The 17,903-nt window shown below is 58.8% G+C and overlaps 2 protein-coding genes across 8 annotated transcripts; one reads left to right on the top strand and one right to left on the bottom strand.

Annotated features, from left to right (window-relative positions):
* Nucleotides 1-1,088: 1,088 nt before the first annotated feature.
* Nucleotides 1,089-3,746, bottom strand: LOC141735226 (killer cell lectin-like receptor subfamily F member 2). The gene is made up of 6 exons (XM_074567861.1): nt 3,535-3,746; nt 2,945-3,076; nt 2,728-2,844; nt 2,441-2,595; nt 2,115-2,221; nt 1,089-2,017 (listed from the first exon to the last, which is right to left on the bottom strand). Exons 1-6 carry the CDS (start codon nt 3,608-3,610, stop codon nt 1,894-1,896), a joined length of 711 nt encoding a protein of 236 aa, XP_074423962.1. The 5' UTR covers nt 3,611-3,746; the 3' UTR covers nt 1,089-1,893.
* Nucleotides 3,747-10,255: 6,509 nt separating this feature from the next.
* Nucleotides 10,256-16,566, top strand: LOC141735195 (C-type lectin domain family 2 member B-like). 7 transcript variants are annotated; one of them, XR_012584667.1, is made up of 8 exons: nt 10,256-10,340; nt 11,310-11,580; nt 12,012-12,107; nt 12,199-12,383; nt 12,511-12,611; nt 12,757-12,875; nt 12,998-13,193; nt 15,532-16,566. XR_012584667.1 is itself a non-coding variant. In XM_074567802.1 (7 exons), exons 2-6 carry the CDS (start codon nt 11,316-11,318, stop codon nt 12,863-12,865), a joined length of 756 nt encoding a protein of 251 aa, XP_074423903.1. In that variant the 5' UTR covers nt 10,256-10,340; nt 11,310-11,315; the 3' UTR covers nt 12,866-12,875; nt 12,998-13,353. The 7 variants fall into 7 exon arrangements, 4 of the variants coding, with proteins under 4 accessions (XP_074423903.1, XP_074423905.1, XP_074423904.1 ...); XR_012584666.1 differs by lacking the exon at nt 10,256-10,340 and adding an exon at nt 10,586-10,839; XR_012584668.1 differs by lacking the exon at nt 12,012-12,107.
* Nucleotides 16,567-17,903: the final 1,337 nt, after the last annotated feature.

Genomic DNA, 17,903 nt, shown 5'->3' on the forward strand with positions numbered 1-17,903 from the left:
AGAACTTTGGGGTCCCCTCGGGGTCCCCCCACCTCCCACACCCCGAGGCGAAGCCCCTCGGGATCCCCCCACTCAGTGCCCGGCCCCACAGCCATGGACACGTGGGGCTGAGGCCTAGGCCCTGCATCCAGCCCTCAGGCAGCGGAGATTGTCCCAGTTTCGGCCTTTTTTGGTGTGAAATATTACTCCTTACAGGCACTTTTTGACGTGTTACGCCCCCACTGAGGGCGGGTTTTCATCCGATGGGATTTGGGAGGTGGAGCCCCCCACAAGCTGCCCCATCCTCCTTCCCTTCGAGCCACCCCAATAATAATAATTAATAAAATAAACAGACAGAAATAATAACAAAAACAAAAGCTAATGCACCTTTGGTGTCACGCCTGGGTGACATCTTCCCGTTGCTCCGAGGGCTTTTTCACCTCATCATCCCCGTTGCCCAAATTATCCCCATTTTCTGCCATCATCCCTGTTGCCCAAATTCTCCCAGTTTTACATTAAATCCTCAAGCGTCTTTTCCAGTTTTTCCACTCCCTGGCAAAAAACCTCAGATCGTCTTGGCCTCAACAAAGCCGTTAGAAATTTTGCATTTCTCTCTGGCTGATTTCTACCTCCTACTTCAATCCCCTTCCCTCCCCCCCCCCCCAAAAAATAAAGCGGACTTCTTAAAAAATTATTTTAATTTTTAATTATTTCTTGAGGAAGACTTCTCACTCCCTTTTCCCACCTTCCACATGGGGGCACCAGCTGCACCTTCGACCTCCTCATAAACGGTCTCCAAGCTGCTGGAGGATCTGAGTCATAAGATTTCATTTTTTTCATGCCACGACAAATCTTTTTTTTCTCCTTGGCAGTGATTTTTTTGGGTGCATTTGAGGACTTTGACACTTTTGACCAGTGTCTTCGCTGCTGGTGTTTCTCCTCTGACCCCAAATACCTCTAGCCCCACCAGCAACTCCCTTATAATACAGAATTGATATATAATTTATATAATCTTATTGAAATGTGGGTCCAGCGCCCTGCACTTCACGAGAGGATGGGGAAAGGAGTTGAATTGTTGACGAATACTAATTGTTTAGCATAAATAAGTAAGCTTTAATTAGAATATATTACTAAGGATTATAATAGGGTGCGATTCGTGCTGTTTGCCGAGCTTTACTGAGTGTGAGCAGCTGGATTTCCTGAAGCCTTTAGGCCGTGATAGAGTTATTTTTCTTAGTAATTTTTCTGAATTAATTCCTCAATTTACTTTTCTTAGTAATTTTCCTACAACATGGAGAGTCCCAGACTCAGGAAAAACACCACCAAAACGTCAGCGTGCCATCAACATCTTTCCCACACCAACAGGGTACACACAGTCCCAGCTGCGAGCAAAATTATTTGCGCTACTGGCGTCGCTTTTTAATCCCCCCCAAACCTCTTTTTCTCTCCTTTTTAACCCGCTGCGCTTCCTCCCTGCCTTTGCAACCCCGCTGCCGGCACCGTGCCACCGGCACCCGTCTCCTCCGCTGCCCCTCGGTCCCTTCCCGGGCGAGTTGTGCTGGGCCTGGGGCGAGAGCACGACCTGAGGATGAGGAGGGCACAGGAGGAAGGTTGAGGGGGCCGCTGGCAGGGGCAGGAACCCCAAAGGGGGTGGGATGGGGGGCCCTCAGCCCCCCGGAGCCGTGGAAGGGGGAGGCAGGCAGGGACAGGGACAGCGTGCGCACACAGGCGGGACAGAAGGACGCTCCTTCCAGCCCGCCCTGTTCGCAAACTGGCTTGAAAACACCACACGGAGCCCAGATAACGTCGTTATTCCTTTACAGATGGTCGTTGCTCGACCTCAGCTCCCGCATCCCCCCGCAAAGGGCCTGATCCCGCCCCGTCCCCGAGCGTCTCTCCCGGCCGCAGCCCGGCTCAGAGCTGGGTGGCTGCTTTCTGGCAGATCCACTGCAACGCCGAGGCGCAGCCCTCGGGGCTGATCCTGCCCTCCTTGATCACCCCGCAGGATCTGCCTTCAGCCGGGGGGCGCAGCTGGAACCTGCGGGTGCGGGAGGGAGCCCACGTCACACACGAAGGTCCCTCGGGTAATGGTGGCGGTGCCCACCCCGACACCCGTCCCTCCCCAAGGCGCTCACCGGCTCGGGACCAGGCGGGAGCCGTTCAGCCAGGTCCAGCCGTCCCCGGCGTAGAGCCCGATCCAGAAGTAGCGGGCAGGTTTCTGGAGGGTTTTATTTAGGAAATCCTGTATTGCAGAGGGGGCAGGCGGTGATGCCGATGTGCCACAGGCCACCATCCCAAAACAGGCTCCAGCCCCCGTGTCCCAGGACAGAGCCCCACCGGCATCCCCCACACGAAGGCACCCAGGGCCGGGTGCTGACCCCAGGTTTCTGGGCAAACCCTCAGCCCTTCCCCAGGTGCCACCGGCCCCATCCCACATCCCCGATGCCACCGGTCCCTTTACCAGCTCATCCTGGTCCCCCAGCATCAGCAGCTCGGCACCTCGCTTCACACAGTCCTCCCGGCTGACGTTCCAAGGGTTAATCCCAGCGGACACCCAATAGCACTTGGTCCCACGCAGCGTCCAGTTCGTGGGGCAGAGCATGCACCCCTCGCCCTCTGGGGACAGAGGGACACCACCACGTTAATGCCCCCCTGCCTCAGCACAATCCGGCCAGGGGGATGCTGTCACGGATTATTTGGAGGGGGTGGGCAGTCCTTTGAGGGGACCCCAAGGTGGGGGGGTGTTACCTCGCAGGGGGCACAGGCTCTTCCTCACCCCCACGCCGGTACAGCTGCATGCCAGCGACGCGTTCCCGCATCCCAGTGTCCCCTTGGACTGTCCTCTCTCCGCCATCAGCAAAGCCACTGGGAGAGCCGGATGACGAGCCCAGTCGGGACCGTCTTCCCTCAGGGACGGAGGGGGCACCCGGTCCCTCCCGCCACCCCCGGAAAAAGCCCAACTCACCGCACACCACGAGGGACAGTGCCAGGGTGGCCGTCAGGACCCCGAGGATGCAGCAGGGGCGGTGGGGGGCTCCTGCGAGGACACTCGCCTGCCGTGGGGCAAAACCCCCCTGGGGGTCTTGCAGGCTGGATCCTGTGGTCAGGGGTACAAAAAAAGTGGAGGGGAGGGGCTTGAGGGCATCCATCACCCCTCTCCCATCCCCAGGGAGCACAAAGCAGGGGGTCCTGGGGCAAAACACCCTGGTGAGACCCCCCCAAACCCCAGTAAGAACCAGCAGCGGGAGCTGGGTGTCCCCAGAACTCCCTCTGCTCCCTTTTTGGGGTCACAGCTGAGACCCGTAGCTTGGCAGAGCCAGGGCAGCAGCCACCCCCGGGGGGGTCTGACAATCCACAGCCTCAAGAAAAGCCCCCCCAGACCCTCCTCCCTCCCTCTGTGCCTCAGTTTCCCCAGCTTGAGCAGCTCTCGGGGCCCTAACGGGTGACATCACCCCATTTCTCGCCCTTCTCAAGTCGCACCAGTCATCACCACCCCGTATTTCCGCTCTCCCCCACCAAATTTGGGGGGGGACCAGCAGACACGACCCCCAATACCTGCATCCCGGAGGGGACGTGGGCTCCCCACAGCCCCCCGCTTGTCTAAGACCATGTAGCCGTCCTCGTCCTCCATGACGCCGAAGAGCCGGGAGGGCACAGGGCTGGGGACACGGAGGAGGGGACAGGAAACCAACGCACCGATGACCGATGACCGCTCGGGCTTCTGCCATCGAGGTGCAAACTGGCAGCGGGGCCTGAGCTTCCTGCCACCGCCGCAGCTGAATAGCCCACGAGCTGCCGGGGACAGCAGCCCTGACACCCCGGTGTCACCCCCACCTCAGGGGCTTTTTCTGCAGAGACTGGCACACGGGAGGCTGGATGGCAACCAGAAGGTGGGACCCGAGCAAGGACCGTCCCCGCATGGTCTGCCCCACACACATCCCATGGCGGCGTCCCCGTGTGCCGCCTGTCCAGAGCAGGCAGGGAAAACCCCGGGGGAAGATTCATGGAGGGATTTCCTTTGGGAGACCCAAATGAGAGAACTGCGGCTTCTCTCCAAGCGACAAACCCTTTGGGTTAAGGCGTCAGCGGGGCTTTCTGCAGCCAGTGTGTGAAATGTGCGTAACTGATTCGTGTCAGCGTGGAACAGTGTTAGGGCCACAGGGTGAGTGTGACCTTTGACTGTTTTGTCTGTATGGCCGCAGACGAGACGGTGTGTCTGTCGTGTCTGTGTTTTGCAGGAGCCACCTGGCGAACGTTCTAGAATACCAACTTAAACCGGTCCTGTTGTTATCTGCATAGTGACCTGTAAGAGGGGGATACACCCATTTTTGGCAAGGGCCAACCATTTTAGAGGCAGTTATGAATATGTATTAGTATAGGAGATATAAACCAAAAATGGGGTCTGTAAGGTGTGCGTCTTGGTTGGGCAGAGACCCCCGGCACACCCAGCGCTGTTTGCTTGCCTTTATTCCTTTAATAAATTATAAATTCTAACTGGAATCCTGTTTGCGATTAAATCATTTATCACAAGTGTGACTGCACAGGGGCAAAGCAACCAAAAAAGAGCTCTAAAGAGAGCATCCAACACGGCAGACTTGTCTCTTGCAGCCTTGTTAAGCTGCAAACTTGACACCTGCAGCCTCATTAAGCTATTTTTTTTTTTAAATTTTCACAGCTAGCAACAGCAAACCCAGCAGGGTGCTGAGCAGGATTCCTCCTCTTTGCACCAAGAGCAGCAGGAAGGAATCCAGCAGGGCAGGAAGGTGGGTGCTCAGCCACGCTGGTTGCTCCAGAGGGACCAGTTGACCCACGGTGCCCAGTCCGGGCTGAACGGGGGTGGAGGCAGACAGAGCAAAGTGGGGGAAACATGAGCTGAACCACGGCGCCTGAGCCGCCCACGCCAGCCATCACCCTGTTCCGAGCAGCTCAGTGCGGACACTATTTCCACAACAGTCCCCATCTCCCCCCTGAGCAGAACGGCTGCCAGAAGGGCAGCCGGTGCAGGTGGCCCCCCCACCCAGGGACGGGCAGAGCCGGGGCCGCCACCGGCCCGGGTGCCCTCGGCCCCGGGGAAAAGGCCCCTCGCCACGGGGGGCTCCTGCATCACCCCCCCTGCACTCACCACAGCCTGCCCTCACACCGGGGCTCTGCACACTCCCAGCCGGGCCGGCATCCTCAGCGGGGGCGAAGGTGGAGAGGAAGCAGCACTGCGAGCGCTAAGGTAAGCACAGGGAGGGAAAAAAGGAATTGGGAAGAAAATAGGAAGAAATCTGGCAGGAAGGAGAGAGCTTCCCTTGGGGCGAGGGGTTTTTTTGAGGGGGAAAAAGCCCGTTTTGGCGCCGGCGGGAGGCGGAGGCGCGCGGAGGGTTGATTCGGAGGCGTCCGCCGAGGAGGGGAGGGGGGTGGCACGCGCGCGGAGGGGACGTTGCCTCGGTTGCGTCCGGCGCGGGGGTATATAAAGGGCCCGGCGAGGGGGCGCTGTCGCGCAGTGGGGCGGCGGCGGCCGTGAGGAGGGAGCGCGGAGAGACGGGCGGCGCGGGGGGGCGGCCGGTAAAGCCTGTTGGAGCCGGGGCGCGTTGGGGAGCGCGGGGAAAAGCGGCGGCGGACGGGGAGCGGAGGAGGCCGGGGATCCCGCGGCGGCGATGGTTGCGGGCGAGTCTTTGGAGGGCGGTGGATGGAGTGATAAAACGTGGAACCCGACGGCTCTTTCAGGAGCCGCCCCCGGGCGTTCAGCAGAGGAGCTGGACACGGGGCGGGGCCGCGCCCGGAGCGGGGGGAGCTGCTCCCCGGTACCCGCAGGGCGAGGCGGCGGGGAGCAGCGACGGGAAGGGGGATTGCGGGGCGGCGATGAGAGCTGAACCGAGCGGTGGGCGCTGCTTGGGAGGGACTGGAAGAGCTGCCCCGAGGGAAGCGTTGGGGTGTGAATAGGTGCCGCAGGGTGGGGGGTGGGCGCCTCGCATCCCTAAAAGAGCTGTGCCGAGGGCCGGGGAAGTGCGAGGCGGCGATTAGAGCTGGGCCGAGGGCCGGCCCCTGCACGTGTCACCGAAAGAGCTGCCCCGAGCGAAGGGCGGAGCGGGGCGGTGCTAAAAGAGCTGCACCGAGGAACGGCCGCCCTCCGCGACACTGGAACCCGCACCGAGGGGTGGGCGGGGCGGCGACAGACGGGTGGCATAGAGGGGTGGCCGCCTCGTGGCTCTAGAAGAGCCGCTCCGAGGGGAGGGGTGGTGAGGCAGCGCTGAAAGGAGCTACGCGAAGGGATGGGGGGAGCGGAGGGGATAATAAAAGACGCACCGGTGAGCGGCCGCCGCCCCGTGTCGCTAAAAGAGCTGCACCGAGGGACGGGCAAGGCGCCACCGAGTGCTGGGACGTCGAGGGGGGACCCCGGGGGCCTTCACTGTCCCGTGTCGCCGCAAGAGCTGCAGGGACGGCAAAGTGTCACCGAAGGCCGGCCCCTGCCCGTGTCACGGAAGGAGCTGCCCCGAGCGAGGGGCGAAGTGGGGCGGCGTTAAAAGAGCTGCAGCAAGGGACTGCCGCCCTCCGGGACACTGGGACCCGCACCGAGGGAGCGGCGAGGTGAGACCCTGCTCGACCCCCCCGGGGAAGGCAAGAGGTGTGTTGTAGCGGTGCATAGAGAGCAAAAAGACACGAGGAAGCAAACGGGGGAAAACTGGGGCGTTCCACTAAAACTGTGAAGTTGTTGGTTGTTACAAAGCGTTGAAAATAAAGTGCGTGTCCTTCAGGGCAACTTGACTTGTTATAATGTGAAAACTGCGAGTCCAAATCTTCAGACCCCGACCAGCTGAGCATGTGCAGTAATTTGCGAAGGCAGCAGACCTTTAAATGGTAGCGAGAACAGAAGCAGCCACTAGGAGGAGCCGCCCATGATAAGTACAGTATGCTAATCTGGTCGATTTTTGTAAAATGCTTACACGGTATAAGCCAGGGCGCGACAGCTTTGCGGGGCTCCCGGGCAGCGCCCGTTTCTGCGCAGGCGCGAAATAACCCCATTTCTCGGCTCTTTGGGCGCCGGGGCCGGGAGAGCGCTTCCAGCGGCGGAGGCGACCGCGGGGGTTCTCAATCAGGTCCGCTCCATCGGGCACCGCTGGAGCGCCGGGGGGGAGGTGGAGCCAGCGGTGCGGTTCTCAACCAGGTCCGCCCCGTCACGGCCACGGAGGGTCTCCCGTGCCCGGGACGTGAGCGAGGGGCTGTGCCCGCTGCTGCCGTCCCTGCAACGCCAGCAAAACAGCGGTTTTAACAACTCGCCATCTGCCCCTTATAAACCCACTGCTCCCACTCCCTGCGCCGCCCAGGAGCGCTCGGGCCGCCCCAGCGTTTTGGGAGGAAACGGGGCTTTTTAGTCTTTGCCTCGTCCCAGGTGAGCGAGGGGGTGGATGCGGGCAGCAGCGCAGAGGCAGAACGCCTGCGAGTAGAAGGGCAGCGGGTCCTGGTGGCCCTCCCGCCGCGGAAGGTCAGAGCTGCTGGAGAACAGAGAAGACTGGGGGCACTGGGAAGGGGCCCTCCCGCACAGCCACCACACCAGCACCGCGCTGGAAGGGGACGGCCAGGTTTGGTCACCCACCACCCTGGTCGGGTTGGTCCCTAACACCCACAGCTGCTTTCGGCTGCTGCTGGGGCTCCAGCTGCACTTTCCCATGGGGACAGGATTTGGGGGACCCCCGAGAGCCCCCATGGGCAGAAAAACACGGGGCAATGGGGAGGGGCTCCAGCCACCCTGCTCCTGCTGCCAGTGCCCCACACTGCCAGGGCTGGAGGGAGAAGGCCCCGTGTAGACAGCCCCCTAACGAGGACTGAGCACAATATGGCACCTTTCTCAGGCAGCTGGAAGAAGCCTCACACTTGTAGCCACAGTCCTCACTGGGTGACACTGTCATGGGGACACTGTCCCCTCCCAACAGGCCACAGGGGTGGCCCTGCACTCACTCAGAACTCTTATGAGTATCCTGCCTGTAGCCCCAGGCACTTCTGGGTGGGGGGATTTGCCTCTGTCCTGGGGACACAGGGGCTCCTTCACATTCCCGTCATTGGAGCAGAACCTGTTCTCCCCCACAGCACCCTGAAAAGTGAAATCATTTTTCTCACAACAAAGAGGATCTTGCACCCAAGACTTCAGAGTTACCAAAGCCTGTTTCAAGCCAAGCTTGGATCCAGGCCAACCACCGCTGCTGTCTTCATGGTGTTTGGAGATCACAGAGAACGTAATACAGCAGAGCAAATGTTTAATTCTGTTAAGCCTGCTGCCAGTCAGATTTCACAGATCAGCTAGGACCCCATGGTGACACTCAGGCTCAAGAAGGCAATGCCAGTGCAGCCCTGCCCCTCCCACCCCGGGACACTGCAGGCTGTCCTCAGCAACCAGGGAGACAAATGCAACCTCAGTGAGCTCAGGGACCAGCCCTTGGACCCCAGGCAGGGCCAGCGCTCTTCCCATTGAAGTCAGGTAGGGGAAACAGTAAGGCAGAAACTTATACAGGTCTCTGATTTTTCCCTTCAGCTGAACTCACACAGCTGAGCCCTGCAGCCCAGGCTCCACCAGCCAAGGCAGAAACCCCAACTGCCAGCAGCTGCTGGAGCACCAGCTGTCTGTCCTGGCAGGCAAATACCAACACCTGGCACAGGAGAGCAGCAAGAGAGGCTCTGTCTGCACCAGGGCACGGGGCTGCTCTCCCCAGAGCTGCTCCTGCGGGTTTGTACAGAGCAGCTCTTGCAGCCCAGCACCTCTAGGCCAGAATAACCCATTGGGTTTGGGCATTTATGAAGAAGCTGGTTCTCTACCAGGAAAAGTAGAAGTGGCTCTGGCCTGCAACCTTCCTGGAGAACAGAAGCTCCAGCATCTACAGACGGAGACAGGGACTGTGCAGGTCCCACAAACGCTCTGGCAGGACCAAGCCTTCCCAGGAACCCAGCACAGCCCCGGGGCTGGAGGCAGCGGGGGAGCCCCAGCTCAGCCGGTGGGGTCCCGGGCAGCAGCGGGGCCCTGCAGGGGGAACGGCTCCCCAGCCCCGCAGGGAGGTGGGCAATAGCAGGGGAGCGCCGACCCGCCGAGCTCCCTCCCCTACAGCGAGCAGAGGGGCCCCAACAACCCCCCTGCCACGGCCCCCGTGAGGGACCCGGCTATTTATACCTCTCGCACGGCCCGCCCACCACTCCGACCAATCAGCGCGCAAGAACGAGGAGTGGCGGCAGATGCAGCCAATGCCTTTAAAGCGCCCGTCCTTTAAGCCCGGCCTGACACCGCGATTCCCAGAAATGCAGCGATAAAAACGCGAAACGAGCTCCCCCGGTTTAGCGGTCGCTAATAACCTTTTAGTTTTGCTTTCGGACCGCTGCGCCCTCAGAAACCATCTCCCTTCTCCCGAGGCTGCTCAGCACCGGACCCCTCTCCCCGTGCCGTGATGCCGGGGGGCTTTTCCCCTTCCAGTTGGGGTCTCACCTTTCCATTCTGTCACGTTTCTGCCCAATTTCTGCCTCCAGGCAATCAATGATGGGCTTGCTCATACTCTCACGAGTGGTTTTGAGGGCAGGACCGTGCCCGCCTCTGCCCGGAGTGTTTCCAGGGTTGGGGTATCTCTCATCTCTCTGGGTAACTTGGGCCAGGGTCTCACCATTCCCAGCGTAAAACGTTTTTTCCTTAGACCTAGTGGCAATCTTGGCACGTTTTATCACTTTATGGCTTCTAGCTGCCAGACCACGTTATCATAGAATCTGTTAGGTTGGAAGGGACCTTTAGAGGTCATCTAGTCCAATCCCCCTGCAGTGAGCAGGGACATCTTTAACTACATCAGGTTGCTCAGAGCCTCATCAAGCCTGGCCTTGAATGTCTCCAGGGATGGGGCCTCCACCACCTCTCTGGGCAACCTGGGCCGGTGTCTCACCACCCTCAGTGTAAAGAACTTCTTCCTAATGTCTCATCTAAACCTGCCCTGCTCTAGTTTAAAACCACTGCCCCTCGTCCTATGGTTACATGCCCTTGCAAACAGCCCCTCCCCAGCTTTCTTATAGGCCCCCTTCAGGGGCTGGAAGGGGCTCTAGGGTCTCCCCGGAGCCTTCTCTTCTCCAGGCTGAATCCCCCCAGGTCTCTCGGCCTGTCCTCACAGCAGAGGGGCTCTAAAACGTTACTAATGACTAACATCCACGCTAACCGTCGGTAACGAATCGCTCATTTCCCGTCTCGTCGGTGCTTTCCTGGCGATCGCCGTCACGGGGCGAAAAGTCAGAGCGAAAGGAGGGGGCCTAAAGCAGCGCTCCCATTGGCTGCCTCCCCCGCCTCTTGAGCGCTGATTGGTCGGGCACCGGGAGCTCTGCGGGATTATCGGAGGCAGCGCCCGAGCTCGGCGGGGCAGGTAGGGACGGGTCCGTTCCCCAAATCCCCGGCGGGGGCGGGGGGGGTGGGTGGGTGGGTGGGTGGATGGAGCTTCCCCCGTTTCCCCCCGAGCCTGCCCGGCGGGGTTTAGGTCCGGAACTCCCTCCGCAGCCTCCGTTTCTGTTTGCGGGCGCTGGAGTTTCTGTTCCCGGGGGGGCGGATGGGGGTTGCTGGGGAGGGGAGCCCTTTCCGGGGAGGAGCCTTTTCCGGGAAGGGAGCTAGAGTTCTCGGTAAACAACTGAAAATATCAGTTATGCAAACCCAGAGGGGCGGGCTGCGGGAGCTGCTCTGTACAGACTCCTAGGAGCAGCTCTGGGGGAGCAGCCCCGTGCCCTGGTGCAGACGGAGCCTCTCTTGCCGCTCTCCTGTGCCGGGCGTTGGCATTTGCCTGCCAGGACGGAGAGCTGGTGCTCCAGCAGCTGCTGGCAGTTGGGGTTTCTGCGTCGGCTGGTGGAGGCCGGGCTGCAGGGCTCAGCTGGGTGAGTGGGGCTGGAGGGAAATGTCCAGACCTGGGTCTATTCCTCCCTCATCTGCATTCCTTCCTTACCCTGACTTGACTGGGAGGAGCGCTGGCCCTGCCTGGGGTCCAAGGGCTGGTCCCTGAGCTCACTGAAGCTGTGTTTGTGTCCCCAGGTGTTGGGGACAGGCTGCAGCATCCTGGGGGGAGCAGGGATAGGGCAGGGCTGTGCTGGCATCGCATTCCTGAGCCTGGGTGTCACCCTGTGGCCAGGGCTGGCTGCTTTGTGAAAGCCAGATACACTGCCAATCAGCTAAAAAAATAAAAATCCCAATGTACCGCGTCATGTTCTCTGCTATTTCACAGCACGATGGTAAAGACGGTGGTGGTTGGCCTGGATCCAAGCCTGGCTTGAAACAGGCTTCAGCAGCAGCTGTGATGTCTGGAATGCAAGATCCTGCTTGTTGTGAGCAAAGTGATTTCACTTTTCAGGGTGCCATGAGGGAGAAGAACGGGTTCTGCTTCAATGATGGGAACGTGGAAGAGCCCCTGCATCCCAAGGATGGAGGGGAGAAGAACGGGTTCTGCTTCAATGATGGGAACGTGGAAGAGCCCCTGCGTGCCAAGGACGGAGGGGAGAAGAACGGGTTCTGCTTCAATGATGGGAACGTGGAAGAGCCCCTGCGTGCCAAGGACGGAGGCAAATCCCACCACCCAGAGGCGCCTGGAGATTCAGGCAGAAGGATGCACTTAAGAGTTCTGGGTGAGTGAAGGACAACCCCTGTGACCTGTTGGGAGGGGACAGTGTTCCTGTGGCAGTGCCAGTCCAGGAAGACTGTGGCTGCAAGTGGGAGGCTTCTTCCAGCTGTCTGGGAAAGGTGTCATATTGTAGTCTGTCTTCAGTGGGGGGCTGTAGCAGCCCCCCATCTCTCTCCGCCTGGCAGCTCTCCTGCTGCGGGCTGTCCCCCAGTGTGTGTGGGGTGACAGCCTTGTCCCCGCTCTGTGTGACTGTCCCTTGCTGCCCGCTGGGAATGGCCCGATGGCAGTTGCTGTGCCTGGGGAGGATTGAGAAGCTGCAGCTGAGTGTGTGTGGGGGTGTCCATCCTGAGTTCCCTGGGCAGCTGGTGCTGGGGGTGGCAGGGCTGGGAGGGGGACAGCACTGTCGTCACCCCGAGTGGCTCTTTCCCCCTCCAGGCAAGCAGCCCACGCTCCATCCAGTGTGGGTCGTGGTGCTGGCTGTGCTGGTGGCTCTGGTGCTGGCTCTGGCCGTGGCTGTTGCTGTACTCTCAGGTAAGGGAGGAGCGGCTGCCTCCTTCCCTGCCCCGCAGGGCTGTGTCCCCTGGTCCCTGCGGAGCCCAATCCTCTGCCCTTCCCTCTCCAGCAGGAAGACGTGGAGGGGATCCAGCTGTGCCTGCGGCTCTGGTGCTGGCCTGTCCTGATGACTGGGTCGGGTACCGCAATGTCTGCTACTACCTGTCGAGGGCTGAGGGGAGCTGGGAGTGGAGCCAGGAGCAGTGCTCCTCGCATGGGGCCTCGCTGGCCATGCCCAGGAGGGAGGGGGAGATGGTGAGTGAGGGGCTGTTGCGGGGGTTTGTGGGGTTCCTGGGCTGGGTGCAGAGCCCGGGGTTGGTAGCCATGTGGGGCCAGGGCTGCCTGCGAGACCTGACTGTTGGCTTCTCTCTCTTCTGCCTAGGAGTTCCTCTGGCGCCTCAAGGACAACGTTGATTACTGGCTTGGGCTGCGGAGACAGGGCGAGCGCCTGCAGTGGGTGAATGGCAGCAGCTTCAACCAGACGTGAGTCCTGTTGGGAGCTGGGGCCGTGGGGAGACCGTCCTGCGGTGGGACGGTGCCCTCACAGGCAGCCCTTGTCTCCTCCTGGTGCTTGAGGGGACAACCGTGACCCCCACGGTGCCAGCGGTGCCTGTGCTGCTTGTTGCAGGTTTGAGGTCCACGGCCAAGGAGAGTGTGCGTATTTGTACGACGGGGCTGTCGCGAGTGCAGGCTGCTCCCAGTCACGGCCGTACATCTGCAGCAAGCCCAAGCACTGATGTGAGAAAGGTGATGGATAAAGGCCGTTCTCCACGGTGGGGCCTCACAGCTTCACCTCTTCCCCCAGTGCAGAGAGGTGTAGGGATGTTCTTTTTTCAGCTGCTGATCCGGATTCTTCCTTGTCTCAACAGAAACTCGCTGCCAGCTCTCATGAGATGATCCTGCAGGTTTTGAGAGGTGGTGGGAGCTGCGGAGTGCCTGCCTGTGCTGGGACCTCAAGGACGGAGCTGGTTTCTTTCCCCTCCTGGGACCACACCAGAACTCATCTTGCTCCTCTCTCACATCACACCTGATGCACTTACTGCCAGATGAGCTGGGCGCAGAAAGGTCGGTGCAGGTCCCTGTCCCTGTGCAGGGCAGAGGGGACACAGAGCCAGGGGGTGAAGTGGCCCATGTGGGGCTCCCATGAGAGTTAGAGTCTGAGTCATGCTGAAGGTTTTTTTTTTTTTCTGTTTTTTATTGCTTATTAAAATATGATGTTTTTCTACGGGTGTTTCTCTCCTGCTGGAGGCAGCCCTGTCCCCTCCCCTCCTCACCCCTGGGGGCACTTTCCATCCTGTCTTTGGGAGCATTGGAGGACACAGCTGTGAGGGGGTGGCTGCCCCCCAGGGTCTTCTCCCTCCAGCCCTGGCAGTGTGGGGCGCCGGCGATGGGAGGAGGGTGGCTGGAGCCCCCCTCCCTCCCTTTAGGTACTGGAAGTGGCTCCAAGGTCTCCCTGGAACCTTCTCTTCTCCAGGCTGAACAACCTTGTGCAGTTTCAGGTTCCTCAGCTGGACTTGAACATGTTCTTCTCCTCCAGTGGGGGCTCCCTCATTCTCCTAGTCCCTGCCTTTGCCGTCTGCCACGTGGGTGTTGTGGCTGGTGAAGCCCGAGGCTGGTGAAGCCCGAGGCAAAAAAAAGTCATTGAGCATCTCCGCCTTGTCCGTGTTCCTGCTGACCAGGTCTCCCCTTTCCTTCCAAAGTGGGCTCACATCTTCCCTAGTCTTCCTCTTGTCATTGATGGACCTACAGGAGCTTTTTCTTGTGGCCCTTGATGTCCCTGGCCAGATTTGACTCTCTCTGGGCTTTAGCGTTCCTTACCTGGTCCCACGCTGCTGGGACAGTTTCTCTGCATTCCTCCCAGGCTACCTCTCCTTGCTTCCACCCTCTGTAGACCTCCTGTTACTGTTTGAGCTTGTCCGGGAGCTCTTTGTTCATCCATGCGGATGGACTTTGCCCGACCTCCTCTTCGTTAGGATGCTTTGCTCCTGAGCTTGGAGGAGGTGATCCTTGAATACCGACCAGCTTCCTGGGGCCCCTCTTCCCTCCAGGGCTTTATCCCATGGAACCCTTCTAAGCAGGTTCCTCAAGAGGCCAAAGTCGGCTCCGAAGTCCTGGGTATTGAGCTTACTGTGCGCCCTCCTCGCTGCCCTGCGGACCTGGAATGCCACCGTCTCCTGGTCCCTGTAGCCAAGGTTGCCCTTGAGCTTCACATTCCCCACCAGCCCCTCCTTGGTGAGAAGAAGGTTCCAGGAACCTCCTGGATGGCTTGTGCCCTGCTGCGTTGTCCTTCCAGCAGATACCGGCGTGATTGAAGTCCCCCATGAGGACCAGGGCCTGTGAACGTGAGGTGGCTCCTGTCTCTCTATCGAGGGCCTCATCCGCTCGCTCTTCCTGGTCGGGTGGCCTCCGGCAGCCATTGCTGAAATGTCACCTGTCCTTGTCCTTAAGGACCCTTCTGCCCTCTGTTTAAATACTTTATCTGTCTCCAGTTGAGGGGAAATGAGGACCTCAGTTATTAATAGCGATCGCGGTTAATAACTCATTCATCTACAGACAACATGAGTATGTGTTGGCGGGCATAAAGTTGACGGTGTATTCACCAAACTGAACAAGCTCTACAAGAAACAGGAGTGAACAGGGAAACGTCCCCTGTAAGAATGTGCAGCTGAACAGACCAAGGGCCATCTTAGTACACCGCAGCGGAAAAACAGCCTTTAATCAGCACCAGTAGCCTAATGAGTCATGTGTCTTAATGAGGATGAGGGTTAAATCCCACAAAGGAGCCCGGGAGAGGCTGCTTGTCACCGAGAGCTGCATCGTTTCTCTTCTCCACCACTCACCAGTGAGGGGTTTCCTCCGTCTTGGTTTTCATTACCTCTTTTTCTCCTTTTTTCTTCCCCAGAGGCGACTTTACCGCAGGGGTTTAAAGCTTCCTGTTGGCTACAGCCCTCGTAAACGTATTTCTTTGCCACGTCAGCGGTGCAGCAGGTGCAGCTATGATATAGCGCAGAAAAAAATCCTTATTTCTAGTTTTACTGCTGACAAAATGTGGTTTGAAACTGCCTTCAGCAAAGCCAGGAGGCGGCTGCCGAGGGCTCTGCCCTGGCTGTTTCCATACCCAGCACTGGGTGCACAGAGGGGGTTTGGCATCAACATAAGAGACAACTCTGGAGAGGGAAAAATAAATCAAATAGAAATAAAATATAAGGTGTTTATGCGGCCGCATCCTGGAAAATAGCGTGAGAGCCCCACTCTAGGGCTTTTTCTCTAAAAGCTTCGGTTCCTCCTGTTTGGGAGTTTCCTGTCGATGCTGCAGAGAATCACAGAGGAAATAATAAGAGGCTACAGTTTCATTTCTGATGAATTGCACAGGCTTTAATTAACTTCTCACTTCTGCTTTCAGTCTGCTGCGCCTGCAGAAACCATCTTAACTTCTCCCCAGCCCTCCCGAGGCCGCTCAGCACTGGACCCTTCTCCTCGTGCCGTGATGCCGGGGGGCTTTTCCCCTTCCAGTTGGGGTCTCGCCTTTCCGTTCTGTCATGTTTCTGCCCAATTTCTGCCTCCAGGCAATTACTGACGGGGTTACTCATGCTCTCACGAGTGGTTTTGAGGGCAGGATGGGCCCTGCCTCTGCATCAGCCCCATGTCATCCCTGGTGGCAGATGACACCCCGCTTCATTGTCACTGCTCATATGCTCGTGGATGATCTCACCCTCTTTATTTTTAATTCCCCGCTGCAGCGGAAAAAGCAGAAGCATCGGTCTTGGGTTTTCCAGGGAGAGATTGAGACGGGTGAGAGGTGGTTTTTAATTTTCAAAGGGTTGGAAAGGTTACTCACGCTCCTGTGCTGCCTCTGCAAGACCAAAATAGGGAAAACTTGTTCTTAGTACTTAATCTTCTTTACCCGAGCCATTTCTGGTGCTATGAAGGGTTTGTCGCCTGGATTCGGGTTCCAGTCCCTCATTAACTGGTGGCCAGTTCTTGGTATATTGCCCAGGCAAACACTGTGACCAAAGGACTTTGTCACCCCCGCAGTCTCCTCCCAGTTTGGTGCTCAGGGCAGAAGCTCGGTGCCTGCCCCACGCTGGCACCCCCAAACCCCCCTGTTGAGGAATGGCTATATGAGAACGGGCACGGCGCCATGCAGGATTGTCAGAAGTAAGCTATGCCTGCCTGCATTGAAAATTCCGAGTTACGCTGATAAGGAAGATGCTGAAGGCCGTGCTGACCTTGCTTAAGTCAGATAAACAACTTTGAGAAAGTAGACTGTGAGAGAACAGGAACAAACCCGGACCCAAGAAACCGCATGTAGGAGGAGTATGAATAATGTAATCTTTAGTGCACAGCCAATAGCTGTAAGACAAGTAGGCATATCTAAGTATAAGAGTATAAAAGTCTGATGATGCTGCAATAAAGCTGAAGCTTGCTTTATCACTCATATTGAGTCGACTGCTTGTTTTCCTCGCTCGTCGCACCCCCCGGGATGGATGGCAGTGCCCAGGCAGAGGGGCCGCAGCCCCTTTTTGGGGGGACAACAGGACGGGCAGAGGGGTGGCACGCCGCCCTGCCCGTGGGACACTGTGGTGGTTTAACCCTGTCCAGGACCACGCAGCCCCTCACTTGCTTCCCCCGGCTGGGATGGGGGAGAGAATGGGAAGAGTAACAGGTTTTGGCCCAACTTTCGGTGGCCCCCCCAGCCCACTCGCTGGCAGGGTGGTGTGAGGAGCAGACCAGGCCTTGGCTGCCCAGCCACAGCCAGATCCATCCGTGCGCTCTCCTCGCTGTTTCTCATCCCCCACCCAAACCATCCCACCCTACACCAGCTGCCAGCAAGAAAGTCAACCCCATCCCAGCCAGCGCCGCGACAGACGCCCATCGCTGTTCGCCTGGGTGCCCGTTCCCCCTGGGGAGAGCCTGGCAAAGCCGAGCTTCGGTCCTGCCAGGACGAGGGGAGAGGAGGGGAACCTGCTGGAGGCCAGCCAAAGGAGCGGAGGAGACTCCCCTGAGCTTAGGCGAGGTTTGGGAGGAGCTCCTCCATTGGTGGAGAAGATATTTGTCAAGGAACTCGTGCCGCTTGGGCAGACACCTTGAGGACTGGAAGGCCGGGGAGAGTCGAGCCCCCTCGAGTCCCAGTTATCACCCCAGAGGAACGCGGAGGCAGTGTGAGTATTTACTGCAAACCCGAAAAGAGGGAAGTTGAACTCTAGGCTGGGCTTTCTCCTCCACCCCTCCGTCCACGTGTCCCTAATGTACACATCAGCTCTTAGGAGTGTGGCTGTTCTTATAATTTACTGGAATCCCCACACCGCCTGGCTGTTTTTGTACCGTGAAGGAGTCAAAGGCGCACCCGTCGGTTCCCTGGAGTTGCCGGCTGGGAAGGAACTTTTGGCCCGAGGAGTTAAAGGCTCGCAGAAAAGTTCTCCTGCCTCATGGCACTGCAGCGCACAACTTTGTCCTTATTAAAACTTACTTATTTGCGCTAAACAATTAATGTGCCTCACCAAAGCTCGCTGACAGCATGCACAGGCCCCAGCATGCTGGGGACTGACGGCTGCACTGGAGAGGAAAGGGGGTTTCCATCGTGGCTGTGGGGGCTAAAAATAACCAACTTTCTACCTAAAATGGCCCGGGCGTAACAGACCTTGGGAAAACCCTTCGCGCCGCTGCGCGGCCTCACTGAAACGGTGCAATTTCCACCCGAAACGGCGGGCTGAAAGCGGGGCGAGGGGCCGCTGCTGAGGGAAGTTGAATGCAGCGCTCCGATTGGCTGTCTCT

The sequence above is a fragment of the Larus michahellis genome, chromosome 29, assembly GCF_964199755.1.
Source record: "Larus michahellis chromosome 29, bLarMic1.1, whole genome shotgun sequence".
NCBI classification, from domain to species: Eukaryota; Metazoa; Chordata; class Aves; order Charadriiformes; family Laridae; genus Larus; species Larus michahellis.

Bases quoted from the DNA above. Each gene is read 5' to 3' on its own strand.
- LOC141735226 (XM_074567861.1), bottom strand. From the start codon at position 3,610: ATGGAGGACGAGGACGGCTACATGGTCTTAGACAAGCGGGGGGCTGTG. The intron at 3,077-3,534 runs GTATTGGGGGTC...CCCTGACCACAG, and splicing joins ACGTCCCCTCCGGGATGCAG to GATCCAGCCTGCAAGACCCC. The intron at 2,845-2,944 runs GTGAGTTGGGCT...CGGCTCTCCCAG, and splicing joins ACTGTCCCTCGTGGTGTGCG to TGGCTTTGCTGATGGCGGAG.
- LOC141735195 (XM_074567802.1), top strand. From the start codon at position 11,316: ATGAGGGAGAAGAACGGGTTCTGCTTCAATGATGGGAACGTGGAAGAG. The intron at 12,108-12,198 runs GTAAGGGAGGAG...TTCCCTCTCCAG, and splicing joins GGCTGTTGCTGTACTCTCAG to CAGGAAGACGTGGAGGGGAT. The intron at 12,384-12,510 runs GTGAGTGAGGGG...TCTTCTGCCTAG, and splicing joins CCAGGAGGGAGGGGGAGATG to GAGTTCCTCTGGCGCCTCAA.